The 22,538-nt window shown below is 40.3% G+C and overlaps 2 protein-coding genes and 1 pseudogene across 4 annotated transcripts in view; 1 reads left to right on the forward strand and 2 right to left on the reverse strand.

Annotated features, from left to right (window-relative positions):
• Nucleotides 1-3,315, reverse strand: part of SAR1B (secretion associated Ras related GTPase 1B) — a 32,683-nt gene extending 29,368 nt beyond the window's left edge. The window contains exon 1 of one of the 2 annotated variants that reach the window (XM_060143631.1): nucleotides 3,147-3,315. The gene's annotated coding sequence lies outside the window, so the exon portion shown is untranslated. The remainder of the gene's footprint in view (nucleotides 1-3,146) is intronic. The other variant, XM_060143630.1, reaches the window with a different exon arrangement.
• A 7,101-nt stretch (nucleotides 3,316-10,416) lies between these two features.
• The window catches only part of SEC24A (SEC24 homolog A, COPII coat complex component), a 59,560-nt gene continuing 47,438 nt past the window's right edge, over nucleotides 10,417-22,538 (forward strand). For both annotated transcript variants that reach the window (XM_060143628.1, XM_060143629.1), the window contains exon 1: nucleotides 10,417-11,142. In XM_060143628.1, coding sequence (XP_059999611.1) covers nucleotides 11,046-11,142 — 97 coding nt within the window. In that variant the 5' untranslated portion in view covers nucleotides 10,417-11,045. The remainder of the gene's footprint in view (nucleotides 11,143-22,538) is intronic.
• LOC132517897 (small ribosomal subunit protein uS5-like) lies at nucleotides 20,604-22,073 on the reverse strand (annotated as a pseudogene).

A 22,538-nucleotide genomic window follows, 5' to 3' on the forward strand; every position in this document is an offset into this window, starting at 1 on the left:
GGCAGGCAGACTCTCAACCACTGCACCACCAGGGAAGCCCTAGTTATGAACTTTTTAAAAATATACATAAGGGAAAAAAATACACATAAGATGACAAGATATAAATACTCCAAAAAGTAGTGCTGGTAGAAAATAAAAAATATTCTAAGGAGGTAAATCTTATTCAGAATAGAATTCTAGAATCAATACATTAATAACTTTGGGAAGCAAAGCATGGTAGAGCTGTGATAAAATGGATGGAGTGCCTGTCCTAGAATTTAAAAAATCTAAACTGAATGTGCATCTTTTTTTTTTTTTGGCCACACCATGCAGCAAGGGGAACTTCCCCCACCAGGGATGGAACCTGTGACCCCTGCAGTGGAAGCTCGGAGTCTTAATCCCTGGACCACCAGGTAAGTCCTGAATGTGCATCTTTCGAAATACCATAATTTCATTCTGGGAAACCCAATCTTTCTGAGTGCCAGTTTGCTTCTCCATATAAGGGAAATACCACCTGCCTCACAGAATGTTAAGAATGATTAACTATGATACTGTACATGAAAACACTTTGAATACTACCCCATATAAGTGGTATTAATTCTTTCAAACTAAGTTGATTAAAATTCAAATCACAAAACTTTAAATGCCAGTTTTCAAGTTAACTTCAATATTAACAACTATTAATATGAAAAAGTTTTTTTCATAATGTTCTGATTTTACTTTAAATATTAATAGCACCATCACTGTCACCAGAAAAGGCATTAGAAGAGTTTCCTTCAAATCCAGGTAAGGAAATTTCACTAGGAGAGATTAATCGCAATTTTCTACACAATTTTGTCAGGCTTATGATTAAAATATGTACAAATTCCATAAGATTAGTATACTATCTGTAAACTAATTTAGGAACTATACATACCTCTCTCTCAGATTCAAACAGTACTAGAAATACAAAGGCCAAACTCTGCTTGACCATGTTTTGTAGAATTTCAGCAAGGCCCTATGCCTTTCAGTCATCCCTTGGTGTCCTAGAGGATTGGTTCCAGGCCCCTACACCCCATCCTCAAGTCCCTTATATAAAATGTCATAGTATTTACATATAATCCACGCACATCCTCTAGTATACTTTAAATGATCTCTCAATTACTTATAATATCTAATACAATGTAAATAATAAGCAAATAGTTGTAAATACAATGTAAATGCCATGTAAATAGTCGCCAGCACTTGGCCAATTCAAGTTTTGCTTTCTCAAACTTTCTGGAATTTTTTCCCCCAAATATTTTCCACCCATGGTTGAATCCTTAGAGTGGAACCCGTGGATATGGAGGGCCAACTCTGCTAAAAGTATGGACAGTGACAATGTTGAATGTTTTAAGACAATGTTACTTTATAAATACTCACCCCTAAAATTGTTAAATTTTCTTTTTACAAACTTTATGGAAATGGTGATGCAAATAAAAAAACTCTAGAAAACATTTTAGGATTGAATGTATAGCAATTATAATAATGGAACTAAAAACTAAACCTTTTAGTTCGTGTAATGAACAAAAAGTACATAATCAATTTTCCTTTAAGGGAAAGTGATGCTCGATTGAAATAAGGTTAAATCTATGACAAATATAAATAGGATTTTTTAAGAGGAAAGGAAAAAAACCTCTGTATTAAAAAAGTTGCGCACCTAAGTACTGAACTTGGCTATAATGAATTAAGAAAAAAGAAAACTGACATAAGCAATGACAAATTTAATCATTAAAATACTTTTGACTCAAATTGTTCTAAAAGCTATATACAAGGAAGAGAAACTTTTCAATACCATGATTTGAAAATTATTTGCTTAGTAATGTTTTGCAGAAAAATAATTTAAATGAGGGTTTCAGCCAAGTGTACTTAAAGAAGAGGGTGGAGAAATAATGAATCATTACTACAGAATTCTGATTTATAAGCTTCAAATGACGTGGCAGTGATTTTCATTTCTGATAGCCTACTCTTCGGTCTCAATTCTTGCTTGAAGTGCAAGGCAAAGGAAGGTTAAAATGTACCCTATTCAAACTGCTAATCTGCATAATTAATGACAATGCTTCTTTAATATTTCTAAAATGAAGGCAACACCTTCCTCTTCTGCAAACTCAGAAAACACCAATGAACTATCCTAAAGTTTTTAAAGTTCAAAATATTTTGGTGACGAACGCAAGCCCACTAAAGCAACGTTTGATATACACATTGCTTTGAAATATCAGCACCACTAATTATTGATAAAATGTAAACCTTCCTGTATTCCTCATGTGTAAAATAGAGATGATACTATTACTTCCTCATTGGATTGCTGTGTGCATAGCTAGCGCCTTACACATAGTAGAAAACAAATGTTCTTTTCCTTCTTTCATTTGCTTCTTTAAAATTACTCTAATTCGTATTCTAACACTGAACACAGGACATTCTTCAGCGTGAGACACAGTGGTAGTATAGATCTTGATATATCAAGAAAAACGTGCAACTAATATTAGGTTTAGTTTTTCAAATTAAAAGGATTTCTTCACCTCATTTTGCCCCATGTACCTAACACCTTAAATTCCTGACGCGTTTGGTTTTTTTGGTCATCAATGTTAGAGTTTTCGCTGTTGTCAAAATCAATTTCTATCTTGTTAGAAACTCGTGAAATAATCCCTAAATCATTGCAGTTTTCCCCCAACAGTTTATCTTTTTCCCAGTCAGCTGGGACTTGGGCTATGGGAAGACGTCACCCACTAGTGGGAAAGGAAGTTCGATTTGTTCCCGCACTAAGTGGGAGAGCTGAGAACAACACGCCGCGTCACAGCCTCTTGAGCTGTCAATGATCCCGCCGCCTTCACCTTACTCGGTGAGGAAACTGAGGCCGAGGGGAAGGAAGGGCTTGCCTGAAGTTCAGAGTCATCTCGTTCATTCCTGAAATAACACACCGTTTGACAGCAGCGGTGTCCTATCCGGATGACCGTCAGAGAGGCCCCGCGAAGCACGAAAGGAGCCCGTCCTCTTTCCCGCCGCCAGATTCCAGGGCAGAAAACAGGAGCCCTTTCCTCGCCCGGCTACAGGCAGGGGCATTGGGTGGGCCCAGGCGCGAAAGGCGCTCCTTCCCCGGGGTCCACAGCTGCCGCCCGCCGGTTCTCCGGGGAGGAGAGGCCGCCACTTACCTGCGATTGGAGAGAACACAATTCCTTGCTTGGCGTCGACCCTACTCACTCCGACACCGAACTGCAAAGCGCGATGGCTGCCGCGGCCCTAGTCTGCGCTAGCTCCTTCCGGGCCGGTGGGTGCTTCTCTCCCGAAGGTTCGCAGGACAGCAGCGCCGTGCGCCTCTAGTTCCGCCTCCTGGCGGTTCCGCGGCCAGTCCCACTGCTGAATGCTCCCAGAACTGGGGCCTGCTCCCCATACACGCCTGAAGGGGCTGCACGGGCTGCGGGCCTAGGCAGAGAAGGTAACACCGGTTCCTAGCTTGGGGAGATTATACGTGACATGCTTTTCTGAAAAAATACATTTTCAAAGTGCACCTGTTTCTTGAGTTCAACAAGTAATTTACAAAATGTAACTATGTAACTATGAGCTTTAAACAAGACTGTCTTGACCCCGGCCGTTCTTTGCTCATGGATGTTACTTTTCTTAAATGTATTCAAATGGGAATACTTGAGTGCCTTGAATGAAAGTGTGATTATAGCACTTCCAAGATTGCTCTTAAGCCTAGGATTCTAGGTGATGCGGACAGAACAAGGAGGTGTTTGGGGACTGAAGCAGAGTTATTTGATAGATTCCCAACAAAGCCTGTAACTGGCTCAGCTGGATCTCCCCCTCTTTCGTTCCAGCCTCAGGAAATGCCTTACTCCATTGGGGTCCTCCCTTTGCACTTGTCATTCTTTCTGCCAGAACTGCTTCTCCAGATCTCTCCTCTCCACCCAGCTAACTCCTACACACTCTTCAAGTCTCAGCACAGATAGCTCTCTCATCAAAGCCTCCCTCTCAGACTTGGTTAAGCCCTCTATTTCAGGTTTCCCCAGCAACTGTACAATTTACCTTATCACTGAAGTTATCTTGCTTATAATTTTACAATTAAATATGTATGATTATTTATCTATAGCCTCCCCCAACAGGCATTCTAGAAACTTCCTTAGGTCAAGAACCATATCTGCCTTTCCTCTCTTGAACCCGTTTTCAGTGCTTGGCATACAATAGGTGCTTAATACATATGAGCTAGTGATTCATTCATAATATGAAGGACTCCTAGGTACATTTTTGTCCTCAAGGGGTTAAAGAATTTCCCTGGAGTCCATTGGTCTAGGTGGAGGAGCCTGCTGTTCCAGTCTGGGTTCACCTCTATTCTCCTTTCCACTCACCTAGTCTTAAATTCAGTTTGGTTTAATAAATACTTTTAAGTAGCTTGAGGCCCTTCACCAGGCTCCTCAAGATTACTCCACAGCTCTTTTCCTGGATTGCCTTTCTTTCCTGATATCCCTGGCATTTTAGTGACCCTTTAGATAGAAATCTAAATTATGGTTCCTGCTGACTTCAGCAACAGATTGTAAATTGACTAGGAATGGGGGAATGACAATAAGCAAGACAGTCTCTTTCCTCCAGGGCCTTTCGGTTTGGTGGGGAGATGTGTTTGTTCACAACTAACTATAAAAGAAGGTAGGAGGAGAGAAAGGATAGCAAAGTACAAACTTATGGTAGGGGTGAGGAAGTGGAGAGGCAGGAGATATCAATGTTTGAGGAGAGTCTAAAGGATACATAAGATATTTACCCCCAATCTTTTTGAAGATTGTTATTGTTATAAAAATAATACTTAGTCATGGTTAAAAAGTTTGGAAAATCCAGAAAAACATAATGGAAACAAAAATCGCCCTCTGTCACACCTCACAAATATAACCAGTTTTATAAGATTATAATCATACTATGAACAGTTTTGTAAAACATTTAAAATTAAAAACATTCCCATGTAATTAAGTATTCTTCTAAATCATGAATTTTAATGACTGCATTTTTATTTATTTATTTTTGGCTGCGTTGGGTCTTCATTGCTGCACATGGGCTTTCTTTAGTTGAGGCGAGCGGGGGCTACTCTTCATTGTGGTGCACGGGCTTCTCATCGCAGTGGCTTCTTTTGTTGCGGAGCATGGGCTCTAGGCGTCCGGGCTTCAGTAGTTGTGGCTCGCAGGCTCCAGAATGCAGGCTCAGTTGTTGTGGCACATGGGCCCAGTTGCTACGGGCCCAGTTGCTCCGCAGCTTGTGGGATCTTCCCGGACCAGGGCTCAAACCCACGTCCCCTGCACCGGCAGGCAGATTCTTAACCACTGTGCCACCAGGAAAGCCCAATGGCTGCATTTTTAATAGAGTATAATAGTTAAGAGTACAACCCTTAGCTGTAGAGTATGGTTCTAACATTATTAGCCATTTGAAGTTTCAGTTCCTGTATGTGTAAAATGGGGATTAATATCCAGCAGGGATAATATATCATAATGAGAGAATAACATTCTGAAAGGAATAGAGATGGGAAAAACATCAGGCAAGTATTATGGTTTGACTAAATAGCTTTCAACTGGACTACCAGGGACCTTGACTCCCAAACTGTAGAGCCTTTCAGAGGTTCTGAGCAGAACAGGAACATGGTCAGTCATATTTTTGAAAGTTTGCTCTGGCAGCAGTGCGTGGGTTGTATTGGAACAGGTCAGGACTGAAAGCTGAGATCAGTAATAAGACAGCTGCAATCACAGAGGTGAGAGGTAACGTGGGGCGGTGCTGGGTCAGTGGGAGCAAAGAAATAGGGAGTCAGACATGCTTGATTACATGTTGGTAGCAAAAGTAAAGGAAATACCAAAGTTTTAACTTGGATTAGTGAGTCTACTTCTCTCTCCACTACAACCAGCTTACTGCAGGCCACCATCATCTGTGGCCTGGGTTACTGCAACAACTCTTCTTTCCCCACCAGTCAATTACCCTCACAGCTGTTGCACTGATTTTTTTTTTAATGGATTCATCTTAAAGCATGAATTAGATCAAATTACTCCGCTGTTTACAATTCTTCAATTGCTTCCCAAAGTCTGTAAACTCTTTACAATGCCTTATAAGGCTCTTGCTGCTCTGCCTCCTGTATTTCTCGAATTTCACCTTGTGCCATTCTACCTTGTTCACCACAGCAAGCTCATTCCTCCCTCTGGGCTTTTGTAGGTGCTGTTCCCTTTGCCCAGTGTCCTTCTTCTCCCCACCTTCTCCCTTTGTATGGGTAGCTTCCTCGTCCTTTAGATCACAGCTTAAATGTTACCTCATGTCCTAACCCTTCTATCCAAATCAGATCCTTGCTTCCTATTCTCTATCTCACTACCAATATCTCAACAGCACTTATCAAATTCGAAATTTATAAAGATATATTTATTTACATTTTTATTGCATTTCCTCCACTGTAAACTCCACATAAGGAAGAGATCCTATCTATCCTGTTCTGTTTTTGCTTGGTGCCTGACATATGGAAGGCATTTAATCAATATTTGTTGAATGAATGAATAAATCAGTGAAAGAGCTGATGAGTAGAAAGTACGATGAAAAGATAGGTTTAAAGGGGAATTTATATCTCAGATCTCTGATACCATGGTGCCAGGTTGTGTGTAGATGGGGCAGGGACAGAGCGATATCTTTAGAGTTAGAAAAGGAAAAGGAGTTGGCATTTGATATTGTACCTCCAGTGCTACTCAGGGGCGATAGGGTCTGACCAGAGGCTGACACTATTTCAACTACACTACCAGGTCAGTATCAGATGGGACACAATGCAGCGTAATAATTAAGAATAAAAGAATTAGAGAACAACACAGTTTAGAAACAAGTGCTAGTGGTGTGGTTTGGGCTACAGTTGCAATATGAACTTACAGTAGTGAATTAGTGAGGCTCAAAATATTCAGAATAGAAGATTGGAACAGATAACGCTTTAAATTTATCCATTCAAAAATGTTTATTGAATACCTGTCAAGTGTAAGGCCCCAAGCCAAGTGCTGAGAATACAGAGGTAAATAGGACACTGGCCCTGGGCTCTACTTTCTTACACTCTAAATAAGGAGACAGACATGAAATGAAAACGATTACCTTGGGCTTCCTTGGTGGCGCAGTGGTTAAGAATCCTCCTGCCGATGGAGTGGACACGGGTTTGAGCCCTGGTCCGGGAAGATCCCACATCCCGCGGAGCAACTAAGCCCATGCGCCACAACTACTGAGCCTGCACTCTAGAGCCCGTGAGCCACAACTACTAAAGCCCGCGTGCCTAGAGCCCGTGCTCCGCAACAAGAGAAGCCACCGCAATGAGAAGCCCGCGCACTGCAATGAAGAGTAGCCCCAGCTCTCCACAACTAGAGAAAGCCCACGCACAGCAACAAAGACCCAATGCAGCCAAACATAACTAACTAAATAAAATAAACTTACATAAAAAAAGGTTACCTTAGAATTGTCACGATATGTATAGAATTTTATTCCACTGAAGAAAGATAAACATAAACACAAGTATATAACAATGATGAGAAGTGCTATGAAGAAAAAAAAGCAGGGTAAGAGGGATAGAAAGTGAGCACAGAGGGTATGTTGTTGTATAGGGTGCTCAGTAAGGGCCTCACCATAAGGTATCATTTGACTAAAGAAGGGGTGAGAGATTGAGCTAGATGGGTATCTTGAAGAAGAGCATCCCGGGTAATGGACATAAGTATTAAGGCAGACTTGTGCTTGGGTAGCTAGAGAGATAGCAAGTGCTGAGTGAGAGGCAGTGTAGAAGATGATGAGGAGAGAGAAGTAGCAATGTCAAGTCATCTGAGGCCTTGTAGGCTATGAGTAGGACTTTGGATTTTACTCAGAATGAGATGAGAAAAGCCATGCAGAGAAACTTTAACTTGATGGAGCAGGCAAAGGGAGCAATTACAGGTTTAGGGGTATAGGAAAATAAAAATGGAGTCAGTACTTAGGAGCTCAATTCAGCAGGAAGGATGGATGGGAGAGATTGAAACCAGTAAGACCATCCCAATAGCTCAGGTGCAAGATGATAATAACTAACCAGAGTGGGCAGTGAGAACCACATAAAGATGAAAAGTTTTCAAAGAAAGCAATGGGATTTACTGGCTTGGTGTGGGATGACTGTACTTGTAATGTACCTTCAGAGCTACTGACTTCAGATACAGACAGATGTCCTGTGAGAGGCAAATGAGGCCAGAGGAACTGTTCCTAAAGTGGAGCCACAAGAGAGTTTCAGAACAAACCTGCTGTTTGTAATTGAAACTAGTTTGTTTGTTTGAAATAGAAATAGAAAAAAACCCAAAAAAACTAGGAGACCTAAAATAATTTCCCTTATCCTGAAAAGTAAACACGATTGATCCTGCTTATCAGCTGACAGTTCAATAGTCGCGAGCAGGCAGGCAAAGTGGACTTAGGCTGGTGTGAGCCAAAGTCCACTTCTGCAAATCAGCAAATTTTATTAGGAATGCATCTCCCTCTTTTGGGTCTAAATAAGTAATCAAATTTAATGAAATATTCTTTGTACAGTGTTGTCTCCTTACTCAAACACTTTTGTGTCACTTATTTTGTTGTATATAATTTTCTTAAATAGGGTTGAAGGCTCTGAAAATAATGTGCAGAAAATGTGATACATAGATAAAAATATGAAGGGGCATATGCAGTAGAAGGGTCCTGTTGTTCTGAAAATCAGGATAAGAAAGTAGAATATATTACTGACACTAGCTTAGAAAAGTGTATGGTAGTGTAGGGTAGATATAAATAATTGACCAAAGAAATATCGATACCCTTAACAACTGGTAATAGCACTAATAATTTTTCCATAAAATTTATGTGGCCAACTTAAAGAAGCCAGAGAAGGATTTGGTAATGTGTGGATAATATTTAATAGGAAAAGCACTTAACTGTTTAAATATGTTGTCTCACCTCAGTTATTTACACTTATCTTCCAAGTATTCCTAAGGGTGTGCAGATGACAAATTATGCGTTTTTCCTCAATATTTTAAAGCTGACTACATTGAAAATGTAAAAAACACTTGAAAGACTTAACCATTAATTTTGTTTCTTGTTTTTGTTTTTTGGAGTGGGGGTGATAATAGCAACAGGGATACTTAGGGGTGGAACACATTTTAGAAGAAGCACTGTTTACTTATTAGCAAATTATTTATGTTTATTTAACCTGATTTAACCAGAGGTTATCTACTTTTTAAAATGGCTAATTCTTCTTCATCAGTATTTTTTTTCTCAATACAGATATTGCTTAAACAGAACAAAGTCCAGAGAAACCTTGATTTAACCAAATCAAATTCCTGTGCCAAGGTCAACAAACCAAGATCATTTAAAAGTTGAATTAAAAAAAAAAAGAATTCAACTGAAGCAAGTTTGAGACCAGGCCTAAGGATTTGCTCTTTTGAAGAGTGACGCTGACTTTCTGTCTGACTTCAGGGAGGTTCAGTTTCTGAGGTCTATTTTCTCTTTAAACCATTAAGAGGCTTGTGTTTGTGTATCTCTTCAAGTGTTCTTGGGATACGTGATTTGGGATTTGGTTATAGGGGCTCTAAGCTGAAAACAGTTTGACCAAAAGTATCATCTTCATCCTAAAGAAGTCTTGTATACTGTACAAAGGAGTTTAATTTTTCATACACAGCAAACACATTTTTACACATCTGAGGCAAATGATAAAAAAAGGATAAAAGTTAACATTTAGTGTTTTGAATTCTTACTGTTCATTTTTCAGGCATCACACAGCAGTTTAGTTCTTACTCTTTTTGCATGTAATATAACATTTCATAATAGGCATTTGATATTAAGTGAATTAAGATGTACTTCACCCTTCACCGGTTTTGAAACTGTTGTTATGACATTTTAATGAACAGTACAAATCTGCAGTCTAAAGAAGGGCTTGATCATCAGCTCAGAACAGGAAAACCTAAGTATAATGAAGGTGGCTAAGATGACTACTGAGATCATTAATTATGTTGTCTAATCACTCCAGTTTCTACCTCCCTTTGGCCTCAAAAGTTAAAAAAAAATCTTCTACTTGTAAGAAAAAAAAAAGTCTCTTTGACTAGAAAGGAAGTTTGAATGTTGTACCTTACTGCAAACTCTTAGAAGAGGAAATAAAACTGCCATTTAAATATGCTGTTAATGAACTTTGGTGTGACTATGCTATATGAATCAGCGAGTTTCAAAATTAAAATGACTTCTGAATTCTCCGGTCAAAAAGCAAAGGCCTCCTCTTCGATTTGATTACTCTGAACACAAGTACATAATTAACCACTCCTTTTTTAAAAATCCCTTACAATTTACACCTGGAATATGATGATGAAATGTGAAATGAAATACTGCAACGAACATTAATCGGCTCAGCTACTCGGCACAGCCTCAGCAGAGGACGATGACGTCTGTCCTCTCAGGTAATCTTCACAAAAACTCGAGGAGAGGAACTGTCATTCCCACCCCACGAAAGCTTCCACTGAATCCCTGACTGCCCTCACATCCCGGCCGTGCCGGCTAGATGACGTTCATCACGGCGGGGATTTCCGTATCGGTGACACACGCCACTTCCGGCCGACGGTGAGAGTGACGTGGCAGGAGAGGCCGAGCTCCGTCCTTCGGCCCGGGACACCCGGAGCTGTCAGGTGGCTTCAGGGCAGCCCTGCGGGGAAAGAAGAGCTCACCTATACCGGTGGCAGCTGCAAGGCCGGAGCCGGAAGTGCCACGTGTCCCGATTGCGCCTGCGCGGCCGGGGCTGACAGGCAGTTCCGGCCGGGGCCTCCCTACGTCTCTCTCCGCTTGGCTGCTGCCTACCAGCCCGGCGTTCTCGGCCCCACCGGCCCGACTTCCAAGCCTCAGCCCCCAGACCAAGCAGTCACCGCCGGCGGGCTAGGGAGAATGCGGCGCCATGCCTAGGGCTTCCTGCGCCGCCCTCTCTCTATCCCGCCTTCAGTTATAAGTCGTTAGCCCCCTCCCTCCGCTTCCAGCAGTCGTCTTTCAACTCTCGGCTTGGCGCTGCCGCAGACGCCAACCAGCCCCTTCCAACCCCGATAAACATCGTCGTCATGTCCCAGCCCGGGATACCGGCCTCTGGCGGCGCCCCCATCGGCCTCCAGGCCCAGAACGGGGCCGCCCGGGCCTCGGGGTCTCCCTACACTAACGGTAAGTGCGGCCCGGGGGTGGGAGGTGGGGACGGGGCGCTGGGGACGGCAAAGTTTGGGCCCCGGCTCGAGCTGACCTTTGGTTGCTGCCGCCGTCTGAGGGGAGGGTGACTTTTCTGCCCGTGTCAGGAACGGCTGGAGGTGGGAGGCAGAGCCACGGACACCGCGGTTCGTCTTTGTTTTCCATATTTATTTATTTATTCTTTCGTTCAGCACACAGTCACTGAGCACTTGCTGTATGTAACGCCCTGGGTATACATGGGTGAAGAATACAGATTCGGTCCGTACCTCAGAACTGGCATACAAGGCTCATAGTGCCTGTTTATGTGCCTTTCCCCTCCTCGCCTCTTCACCCATGTCTTCTAGAGAGCAGAGTTTGGGGTCTGATTCATTTCGGTCCCGTCGGGCCTGCAGTGACGTGAGGGTCATACTCAGTGTGAATTTGCGGAGACGAATGGATGATTGTGCTTTGGCGAGACCTCCTTAGGGCTTGCTTCATCTCTCCCTGAACCTTCCCCGAATTGTACTTAGGCCCCCTCGTTCAGTTTTTCAGCTTTAGAAGGGGAGATCTCCTGTTTGATTTCCAGAGGTCTTTACATCACTTGGAAAGTGGTTGGACACAAGTCTCTGAACCTCTGACCAGAGTGTACATGTGGCACTATAATTTGTCATTTGGTGTGAGGGTGTCTTTTAATTTTATACCCCTTCTAGGATTCTTTAAATTGTCGTGTGTTGTGATTTGCTAAGTTTATTATAATCGTTATAATAAAGACAGATTTTCTGCCAACAGTTTGCCAAGTTACCAATTTACTTATAAATCTTTGGTTCTTGGAAACAAAACTGGTAGAATAATATTAAAATGCTTAAGTTGTCCATTGGAATCTAAGATTGCTGTGAAGTTCGAGAAAATAATCAATGACTAAAATAGCTAATTTACATTGTTTTTAGAGACTACTGTTTTCTTTACAAAGAAGGCTCTAAAAGACTTTTAAAAATGTCTATGAGTAGGCAGGTATGTAGGCAGAAGCAAGAATAAGTGGGGGTAAGCACTGAAATGGTGTTAAGTTGAATCAGTTGTTCTTTTTCAAATTTACGGTAACATTATGTAAACTACATTTTATTCTAGGCTCTTTAGTTACATTTTCACCGAGGATGAAATTATTTTAAGACATTTCACTTTAAGGTCAAAACTCTTAAGCAAGATGTCATATGACTGTGGCTTTTTCTTATAATCTATAAATTGCAGTTTTACATGAGCTTTAAATGGCAAATCTTGTAAATATGCATGTAAACTTATATGTAAGTATATTTTTGATAATTTTGAAATGTTAAAGCAATTTAGCCACTGTATGTACTGTGTTGGAGATGTTGTCACTATGTTGATTTGATCCAGTCCAACAGACATTTGTTGCACACTTAAGTTCTGTCCTTAGGAATGTAAAAGAGAGTAAGAAAAGAGTCCCTGTATACAGGTTGCTCAGAGCCAATTCTGGAGTCAGATAGGGAAGGAAATCATAGGATTGCAAATATGTACCCCGACTTTTTTTAAAAAATATATTTATTATTTATTTATTTATTTTTGGCTGTGTTGGATCTTTGTTGAGGCACGCAGGATCTTTCTTTGCTGTGTGCAGGCTCTTCGTTGCGGTGCTCGGGCTTCTCTCTAGTGTGGCATGCAGATTTTCTCTTCTGTAGTTGTGGCACGCAGGCTCCACGGCGTGTGTGCTCTGTAGTTGTGGCGTGTGGGTTCCAGAGCGTGTGGGCTCTTTAGTTTGCGGCACACGGGCTCTAGTTGAGGCGCGTGAGCACAGTAATTGTGGCATGCAGGCTTAGTTGCCCCGCAACATGTGGGATCTTAGTTCCCTGACCAGGGATTGAATCTGAGTCCCCTGAATTGTAAGGTGGATTCTTTATCACTGGACCACCAGGGAAGTCCGTATCCCCCACTTTTTAAAAAATAAGTTTCAGGGGCTTCCCTGGTGGCGCAGTGGTTGAGAGTCCGCCTGCCGATGCAGGCAACACGGGTTCGTGCCCCGGTCCGGGAAGATCCCACATGCCGCGGAGCGGCTGGGCCCGTGAGCCATGGCCGCTGAGCCTGCGCGTCCGGAGCCTGTGCTCCGCAACGGGAGAGGCCACAACAGTGAGAGGCCCACGTACCACCAAAAAAAAAAAAAAAAAAAGTTTCAAGTGTATAACATTATAATTTGACATCTGTATACACTACAAAGTGATCACCACCACAAGTCTAGTTACCATCCATCACCATACACAGTTGGCCCTTTCACCCATTTCATCCATCTCCCAACCCCCTTCCCCTCTGGTAACCACTAATCTGATCTCTATATTGATGAGTTTTTGTTTTATTTTGTCTCTTCACTTGCTTTGTTTTTTTAGATTCGAAATATGAGTGAAATTATATGCTATTTGTCTTTGTCTGCTTATTTCACTTAGCATAGTACCTTCAAGTTCCATCCACGTTCTTGTAAATGGCAGGATTTCATTCTTTTTATGCATGAGTAATATTCCATTGTGTGTGTGTATATTTATCACATCTTCTTTATCCATTCATCCGCTGATGGACACTTAGGTTGTTTCCATATCTTGGCTGTTGTAAATAATGCTTCAGGGAACACGGGGGTACATATATCTGTCTGAATTAGTGTTTTTGTGTTCTTCAGATAATGCCCGGAAGTGGAATAGCTGGGTCATGTGGTATATACCCTTGTTAAGATATAATTTTGACATTCTTTTTATAAGCCCCATTTCTAAAGTTTTTTGAAAAAGTATTCTCAGTAAAATGGCTAATGTCCTGTATTGGGTTCCTTTATTGTTCATCCCACTAATAATAAAGAGAGTAGGGATGTGGTGGAGAATTGGAGGGGAGGATATTTCTCTAGAAGGTGAAAAAAAAGTTCAGTGCTGGAATCTAATTTTTTTGGTTAATTCTTTCTAGGCACTTATTGCTGCTTAAATATTCTATTGAATTCTCTTACGCTTCAGGTTTGATGTAGCTTGCTTAAATTACATATTACAGTTTAGTTGGATCTTTTGTTTTGTTTTTAGATTATAATCTAAAAGGTGACTGAGGAGTCACCTTTTTCACTTTTCTGTAACTTACTTTCATATTGTATAGTGTCATTATATTACAGGATGCCTCAATCTGGACATTTCTTTATGTGGTTGATTGTTATATTGCACTACAATCCAAAGTTTGTCTAGACAGGTTTTTCTAAGTCTCTGTGTAGATTTGTGTACACTTATTTCCTTTGTAGAAATTGATGGTGAAATTGCAAGACTACTTAAACTGGCAGATCTTCATCTGATTACCATGTAATAAGGGCTAAAGGCAAATCATTACTCCCACTTTTTAAAACAATTGTTTAATTTATTTATTTGTTTGCACAGGGTCTTAGTTGTGGCAGGCTAGCTCCTTAGTTGCAGCTCGAGGGCTCCTTAGTTGTGACATGCAAACTCCTAGTTGTGGCATGCACTTGGGGTCTAGTTCCCTGGCCAGGGATCAAACCCGGGCCCCCTGCATTGGGAGCACAGAGTCTTAACCATGGCGCCACCAGGGAAGTCCCATGCCTCCCACTTCTAATTAGCTTCCTTATTGACTATTTGAGTCAATTTGCCAAGGCAGTTAGAAACTATAGTTTTATTAATAGTATTTTTTTGTAATATTATGTAATATTCAACTTTTTCCCTTATAGATTAAGAGTGAGAAGGATATTCTACACCCTCTCTTCCACCCAGATTACCCTGTTATAAAATAATATTAGCTTTCCCTCTAGACTGTAAGTCCTATGAGGACAAGAATATCTGTTTTTGCACATCATCCTCTCTCCAGCAGACTCACACGGTTTCTAGCACATTTAAGGAATTACCAGTTTTATCGAATGAATATCTTAGAATTGGGTATTTTGCAGTTTAGTTCACTAAACACGTGTTAACTTGTTCATGATGAGATTTGAGCTCATTTTCAACTTTTTTTTTCTGGTGAAATTTTCTGTGGATTTTTGTACAATAGTATCAGCTAAAACACAGTAGAATATGGGGGGGGGTTGGTCATCAGTTTAAATGCTAGACTTGTGCTCATATCTCTATTTTAGGCATGACGGAAATGTAAATCTCTTTTAGTTTCACTATGAGGAAAACCGTATTTATGATGTATTTTTAATATAGGAAGTCTTTAGTCGTGATCAAAGCATGTTGAGAATAAGATTGGCGTGTGGTCTATAATACTGATTGTTGTGGCTGAGTTCCCTTTAATGTTTTCAGTGGGCACAGTAACTTTGGACTCTCATAAGACTCTTTGCATACCTCTAATAGAACTTACTGCATTGAGCTTCTGGTTAGTCTCTGCTGTTAGACTGGGAACTCCTGAAAGACATAAAATAGTAACAGTAAGCACTAACATTTACTGTTTACTTACTGTATGCCCAGTCACTGTGCTAGGTTGCATTATATGCATCATTTCATTTAATCCTCACAACAGCTCTATGATAAGAGAACTATTAGGTTTACTGACCAGGAAACTGAGATGAGTGGTCAAGCAACTGGTTCAAGGTCACACAGCTAATACGTTGTGGAACCTAGATTTAAACTAGGCAGTCTTATTTAACCACTGTTATTCAGCTTACCTGGTAGTTATGCCTGAATCAAGGATCAGAACCTTCTCTTTGGTTTCTTTATGTAGGTGGATACATATAATTAGAGTAAACATTTGCTGATATTTTTTGAAATTGCCACCTAGCTTAGTTTCCTTTGGATTGTAATTAATATATGACCTGACCTTCACTTTTGTTAGTATTGAGTCCATTTCTTTGCTGTTTCAGTATCACATTTCATAAACGTCTTGTAGACCCTGAAATTGCCCATACCCCCAGTTTGATTCTTAATATTTGCTCTTCCTCTTTGATTGCTTTCTTAAAACCCATATGTCTAGTGACTGACCCACAAGCTGTTTTCATGCAGTAGCATCCATTTGTTGCACTTACAGTTTCAATTGGTAACTCTTTAAGTGATCAGAATGTATTTTGATGTGTGAGATCTTTCCCCCCTTACCTTACTATTAAATTTATGTGAAAAGGTAGTTCATTCATTGTGTTCTTGTGACTGTTCAGTAGGCTTCCTTGAAGAAACTTGTAAAGTTAACCTTTATTTTGTATTCATTGAGATAGTGTATCAGAAGTATCTTTTAAGTTTTACATTCTAGATTTCATGAATAATAATATGTCAATCATTTTTATATGTCACTGGTTTCTAAAGTTCACAAAGTTCATTTTGAAGTATGTGAGGATCACCAGTACATGAAAATTTTACTAATGTAAATTCTGGGATTCCATTGAGTCCTATAGAATAGGAATTTACAAAGGTAGAACCTAGTATCTCTTTGTTTTTGAAGCTGCTGTTTGGGTGATTGAGAAGCAATCACCTGCATCTATTTTTTTTTTTTTTTTTTTTGCGGTATGCGGGCCTCTCACTGTTGTGGCCTCTCCCGTTGCGGAGCACAGGCTCCGGATGCACAGGCTCAGCGGCCATGGCTCATGGGCCCAGCCGCTCCGCGGCATGTGGGATATTCCCGGACCGGGACATGAACCCGTGTCCCCTGCATCGGCAGGCGGACTCTGAATCACTGCGCCACCAGGGAAGCCCCACCTGCATCTATTTTAATCTCTCATTTGTTTCTTTTCTACTGTTTCTAATTTGGCTTCTACTTCTATACATCCACCCAAACTGCCCTTAATAAGGCCACAAATGACTTCTTGGTTATTAAGTACGTAAAATATTTTTCATTTCTATCTTTTAATTGCTCTCTTTTTCCTAAAATGTTGGTGTTCCTCAGAGCTTTCTGACCTGGTTCCCTTCTTTTTCTTTTTTTCTTAAAAAAAACAAAAAACAATAAACACAGTAAACATTTATTATTTCACATAGTTTCTGTGGCTGGCTCTTTTCTTACTCTGCACATACTCCCTGCATGATATTATTAATTCTCATGATAGCAAATATTGTACATATGCCAGTGAGTTCCAAAGTTATATAATAAGCTGAAACCCATATAGATAGATGTCTTTCTATTGGACATTTCCACTTGAATCTCTTGGTGACACCTAAAGTATGTTGAAAATAATTCTACATTCCCTCTTCCCTTTGCTATTCCCTGCCTTCCCCAGTTCTTTTCTTCTCCTTCTGTCCCAGTGAATGGCACTGCCATCTACTGACTTGCACAGGTCAGAATCCTGGGAATCATCCTTGGTTCCTTCCCCATTTCAATTCCACATCAATTCGTATATTCAGTCCCCATATTCAATTCCACATCAAATTTCATTGGTTCAACTTCCTCTATCAGTTTTTTTTTTTTTTTTGGCCACACTGCGTGGCTTTTGGAATCTTAGTTATATATACTATATACCATCTTAATAGGGGAAGGGAAGAGAGAGAAGGGTACTTATGGGAAAACAATTTTTAGGAAAGATAAATTGGTCCTTAGTAGCATAGATGGGAGACTTGATCATTTTGTGACAGTGTATGTTTAGGTGTGGTGTCGAGAATTATCATCTCAGGTAATGAGGCAGTCTTCTCTGGTTGCTCCTGGGAAGGAGATTTATGACAACTTAATTCTTTTGAGTTCTTTTGGGAAGCTCTGCTTTTGGGCAGGTAAATGATTCCCAAAACTCATGCCCTGTACGCAAAATAATTTTTATGCCATGGTGGTATATTCTGGACCCCTTTAATGTCTCTGATCTATTATTTTGATGGGCTACATAATTTATTAATGACTTCAAAATAATATAATTAAAATCCATTTAGTGAAAACTTCATTACGTATTTACTACTACATTTCTAATGAACTATTGCAAGTTGATACATATAAAAATAAAAATTTCACATTATAAGTCACTCAAAATGGATCTATGATAATGACTACTACAAAGCAGTTTCTTTTGTATTTGTCTTTCTACTATTTGCATATTCTTTTCATTTTCTTCGTTGATATACTGTAAGACTTTTGCTTATTTTGTGCATTTTGTTGATATTTGGCTTTCACTTGGCTGCACTTGGCTTGAAGGCCTCTGGCATATTGGCCTGTGATAAAACAATAAATAAAAATACGAGAGTGGGCCATGAAATCTTGTGGCAATACAAGGTGTGAGATGTTGATTTTTATCCAGATGACCCAAAATATGCTTATAAGTTAACTTTTTACAAATGTTTTCATTGATTCAAACACCTCTGTATTCCCACTGCTGCTGTTTAGTCAATTATTCCTTACCTGGATTACTGCTATAGACTCCAGTCTCTTCCAATCTCTGATCTCTCCTCCAATCCCCAAGAGGTTCTTTTATGTCCTAACCTCCTGTCTCACTTCAGTCACTTGACTCTGCGGTGCCATACTGATTTTTCAGACTGCCCTTTCATGGCCACAGGTGACTGCACATGTTGTTCCTTTTTCTGGGAACACCCTTGACAATCCTTTTCCTGGGGCTAACTCCTGTTATCTCTTAAGATTTCACTCTGTTTTGTCCCTGCCTGGTTATATGTCTTCCTGTTTGGACTATAGCTACTTGAGGGCAGGGATGGAGTGGACCTTACTCACCTTGTGTCCTCAGTAGAGATTTAGTAAAATCTGTCTTTTCAATTAGTCAATGAATGGAGTGTTCCTAACCATTTGTAATAAAATGAATGATTAGCCTAAATATAGTGTTGACAATAAAATTAATTAATAGTCTAAGATCTAAGAAAGAAATGAAAATTTTATTCCACCTAACCTGAGGATTATAACCTGGAAGACAGTCTTTTAGAGAGCTCTGAGGAATATTCCACCTGTTAGAGGTCAAAGTACAGTTATATACCTTTTTGTGACAAAGGAGTATACATCAAATCACGTACAGTTTACATAATCCAGATCTGGATGTACAAAGGTAGTAGTAGAGTGTTCTTGGCAGAGTAAAAAGTGAAGAACCCTACAGTAGAAGCATTTTTAAGCTTGTTGAAGGAACGTTAAGAAGGTGGATGTGGCTGGAGCTGAGCAGAGAGGAAGAATAGGAAGTTCTTTGAATAGCTTGCTAGTAACGGCCTTTGGCCATTAAAACAGTAATTGATGTCAGTTCACATAGTGACCTTACCATAATCAGTTACTAAACTCAAAGAATTGGTGTTCCATTATACAGACAGGGCTTTCAGTCTCTAGTGGAAATTATTCATTAAGCCATTTCGGATTGTATGATAAACTGTTATAAGGTAGAATTGTAAAGGTATGTGTTTATTTGGAACTGCAAATCTGCTCCGAGTCGGCTTAAATACAGCCTGCATAGACATCTTTCCAAAGTTAGAGATATCAGATAAAAAGACCCCTTGGCCTATACAGATGAACAGATATTCACTAATAGCAAAGTCAAATTAGGATGGAAACAGCCTAATAAGAGAAGAACCATGCATAATTAATATAACAAAGATAGAACTAACGAATCTGTGGTTCAAGACATTGGCTTATTGTCTGAGTTGACATAGTCTATGTTAAACCTAATCTTAAAGAAAAATTGAACTTTATATTAAAATTTGCTTAAAGAACAAGTGAAAAACAAATAGAATCAGAAAACTACAGGCTACTTACTTCCAGATCAGAAAGAACATATGTATTATCCTGGCACTGTTTCATTAAAATAAAATGAATGTTCAATATTTAAAAAAAAGAAAGTCGGAAATGAGACCAGAAAGGAGACCAGGGACATAGAGGATATTATAAGCTAAGGTAAAGACTTTGAAAGTTTTGAGTAGGAAGTTGATATGATCCATGTTTTAAAAGGTAATAGGATGTGTAGGAAATAAATCATAGAGGGATAAAGGAGGATGCAAATGTATCAGTTGGTCACGGGCTTTCAGACTTTGACTATAATCTACAATAAGAAATATTTTAGTGACCCAGTATATATATTCATATATGTATGTATTTGTAATGAAACCTCACAGTACTTGCCTTATTACATATAATGTCCTGCGATATTTTTCATTCTTAACTATGTTCTTTTTCATTACTAAAAAGATAGTTTGTAACCCATTGATATTTTCCATTCTTTTTTTAAAATTAATTAATTTTATTTTTTGGCTGCATTGGGTCTTCATTGCTGCGTGCAGGGTTTCTCTAGTTGCGGTTAGCAGGGGCTACTTTTCACTGCGGTGTGCCTGCTTCTCAATGCAGTGGCTTCTCTTGTTACGGAGCACGGGCTCTAGGCGCGTGGGCTTCAGTAGTTGTGGTCTGTGGGCTCAGTATTTGTGGCTCATGGGCTCTAGAGCACAGGCTCAGTAGTTGTGGTGCATGGGCTTAGTTGCTTTGTGGCATGTGGGATCTTCCTGGACCAGGGCTCAAACCCGTGTCCCCTGCATTGGCAGGTGGATTCTTAACCACTGCACCACCAGGGAAGTCTGATATTTTCCATTCTTAACTATCTTTTTTTTTTAAACTAGCTTCATTCACTTTATTTTTCTCATAGAAAACTATGTGGTGGCTACAGCTTGAGCCTGTGTCCTCTGCATGGAAACTCTGGTGTGGGTCTTTACAAGATGGTCAGTGAATTCCTGATACGGAGACTTGGTGAACACCGTCTCTTTCCAGAGATCAGAAGTGAGATAACTGTAGGTCTTGGAAATGCCATCAAAAGTGGCCTTGGTGAAGTTGCCCAGGGTGGCGGTGCAGCCCCTGGCAGAGGTGTAGCAGTCATCAGTTCCAGCCATCATCAGTAGTTTCTTGGGCACAGGGCTGAGAGGATGCCATTGCCCCTGGGGGCAGGGATGAAGTGCACCAGCGCAGAGCCACAGCGGCCAGTCACCTTGCAAGGGGTAGTATGGGGCTTGCCGATCTTGTTCCCCCAGTAGCCTCGCTGCACGGGAATGATGGAGAGCTTGGCCAGAATGATGGTCCCACAGATGGCATTACTAAAAAGGTAGTTTGTAACTCATTGATTTCATAACTCATTAATTAATTGTATCCACTGTTTGAAACAGTGTTAATGTACTATGACAAAGCATCCTTGTACAATGAGAACATTTGTAGAGACTCATATGTAAGGTGACTTCTTTTTTGAGAAATAATTTTTGAGGAAAATGTCACCTTATAATTGGACATTTATGGTGCTTTGAATAATAGATACCCTTTTAACTACTTAGAAGTGAAAATAAATGTTCTATTCATAGTATTTACAAACTACAAAATCCCTAACAACAAGTTAACCAAATTTAATTAATTTTTAAGTTTTAAAAAAAATTATTTTACTTTATTTTTGGCTGTGCTGGGTCTTCGTTGCTGTGCACAGGCTTTCTCTAGTTGTGGCAAGTGGGGGCTACTCTTTGTTGCAGTGCGCTGGCTCCTCATTGCGGTGGTTTCTTTTGTTGCAGAGCACGGGCTCTAGGCACACGGGCTCGCGGGCTCTAGAGCACAGGCTCAGTAGTTGTGGCACATGGGTTTAGTTGCTCTGTGGCATGTGGGATCTTCCTGGACCAGGGACACCAGGGAACCCATGTCTCCTGCATTGGCAGGCGGATTCTTAACCACTGCACCACCAGGGAAGCCCCTAAATTTAATTTAAATAAGGTATAAGACATCTTTACGAAAAAAGCATGAAATATAATTGGAAGATATAAAACAAGTTTTGAATAAATGGAGAGATATATACCATGTTTATGATAGAAAGGAAGTTGTTTTTGTTTTTGTTTTTGTTTCTTTCCAGCTGTGCTGCATGGCTTGTGGGATCTTAGTTCCCTGACCAGGGATTGAACCCTGGCCCTCGGCAGTGAAAGTGCAGAGTCCTAACCACTGGACCGCCAGGGAATTCCTGAAAGATTTTCTATCATAAAATGTCAAACAATCCAAAATGAATATATAAATCAAATGTAATTCCTATTGACATTTTACTTTTTTTGTGTGGGAGACTGCATAGTCTTATATTTTTGTGTACGTCTGAAAATTTTCATAATAAAAAGGTTTATAAGAAAGATATCATACTTACCTCTCTATAACTTCCCTTTTTTCTCTTAGTATTCTTTTTTTTTTTTTTTTTCCCATACGCAGGCCTCTCACTGTTGCGGCCTCTCCCATTGCGGAGCACAGGCTCCGGACGCACAGGCTCAGCGGCCATGGCTCACGGGCCTAGCCGCTCTGTGGCATGTGGGATCTTCCCGGACCGGGGCACGAACCCGTGTCCCCTGCATCGGCAGGTGGACTCTCAACAACTGCGCCACCAGGGAAGCCCTCTCTTAGTATTCTTTTTGTAATTTATTTCAGTTGGTAGATGTACATCTGGTTTATTCATTTTATTGATAATTAGCCCATTGTGTGACTAATCTACAATTTATTTATTCAGTCTCCTGCTGATGGGTATTTAATTTGTTTCCAATTTTCCA

This window comes from Lagenorhynchus albirostris, chromosome 3 (assembly GCF_949774975.1).
Source record: "Lagenorhynchus albirostris chromosome 3, mLagAlb1.1, whole genome shotgun sequence".
In the NCBI taxonomy this organism is placed as follows: Eukaryota; Metazoa; Chordata; class Mammalia; order Artiodactyla; family Delphinidae; genus Lagenorhynchus; species Lagenorhynchus albirostris.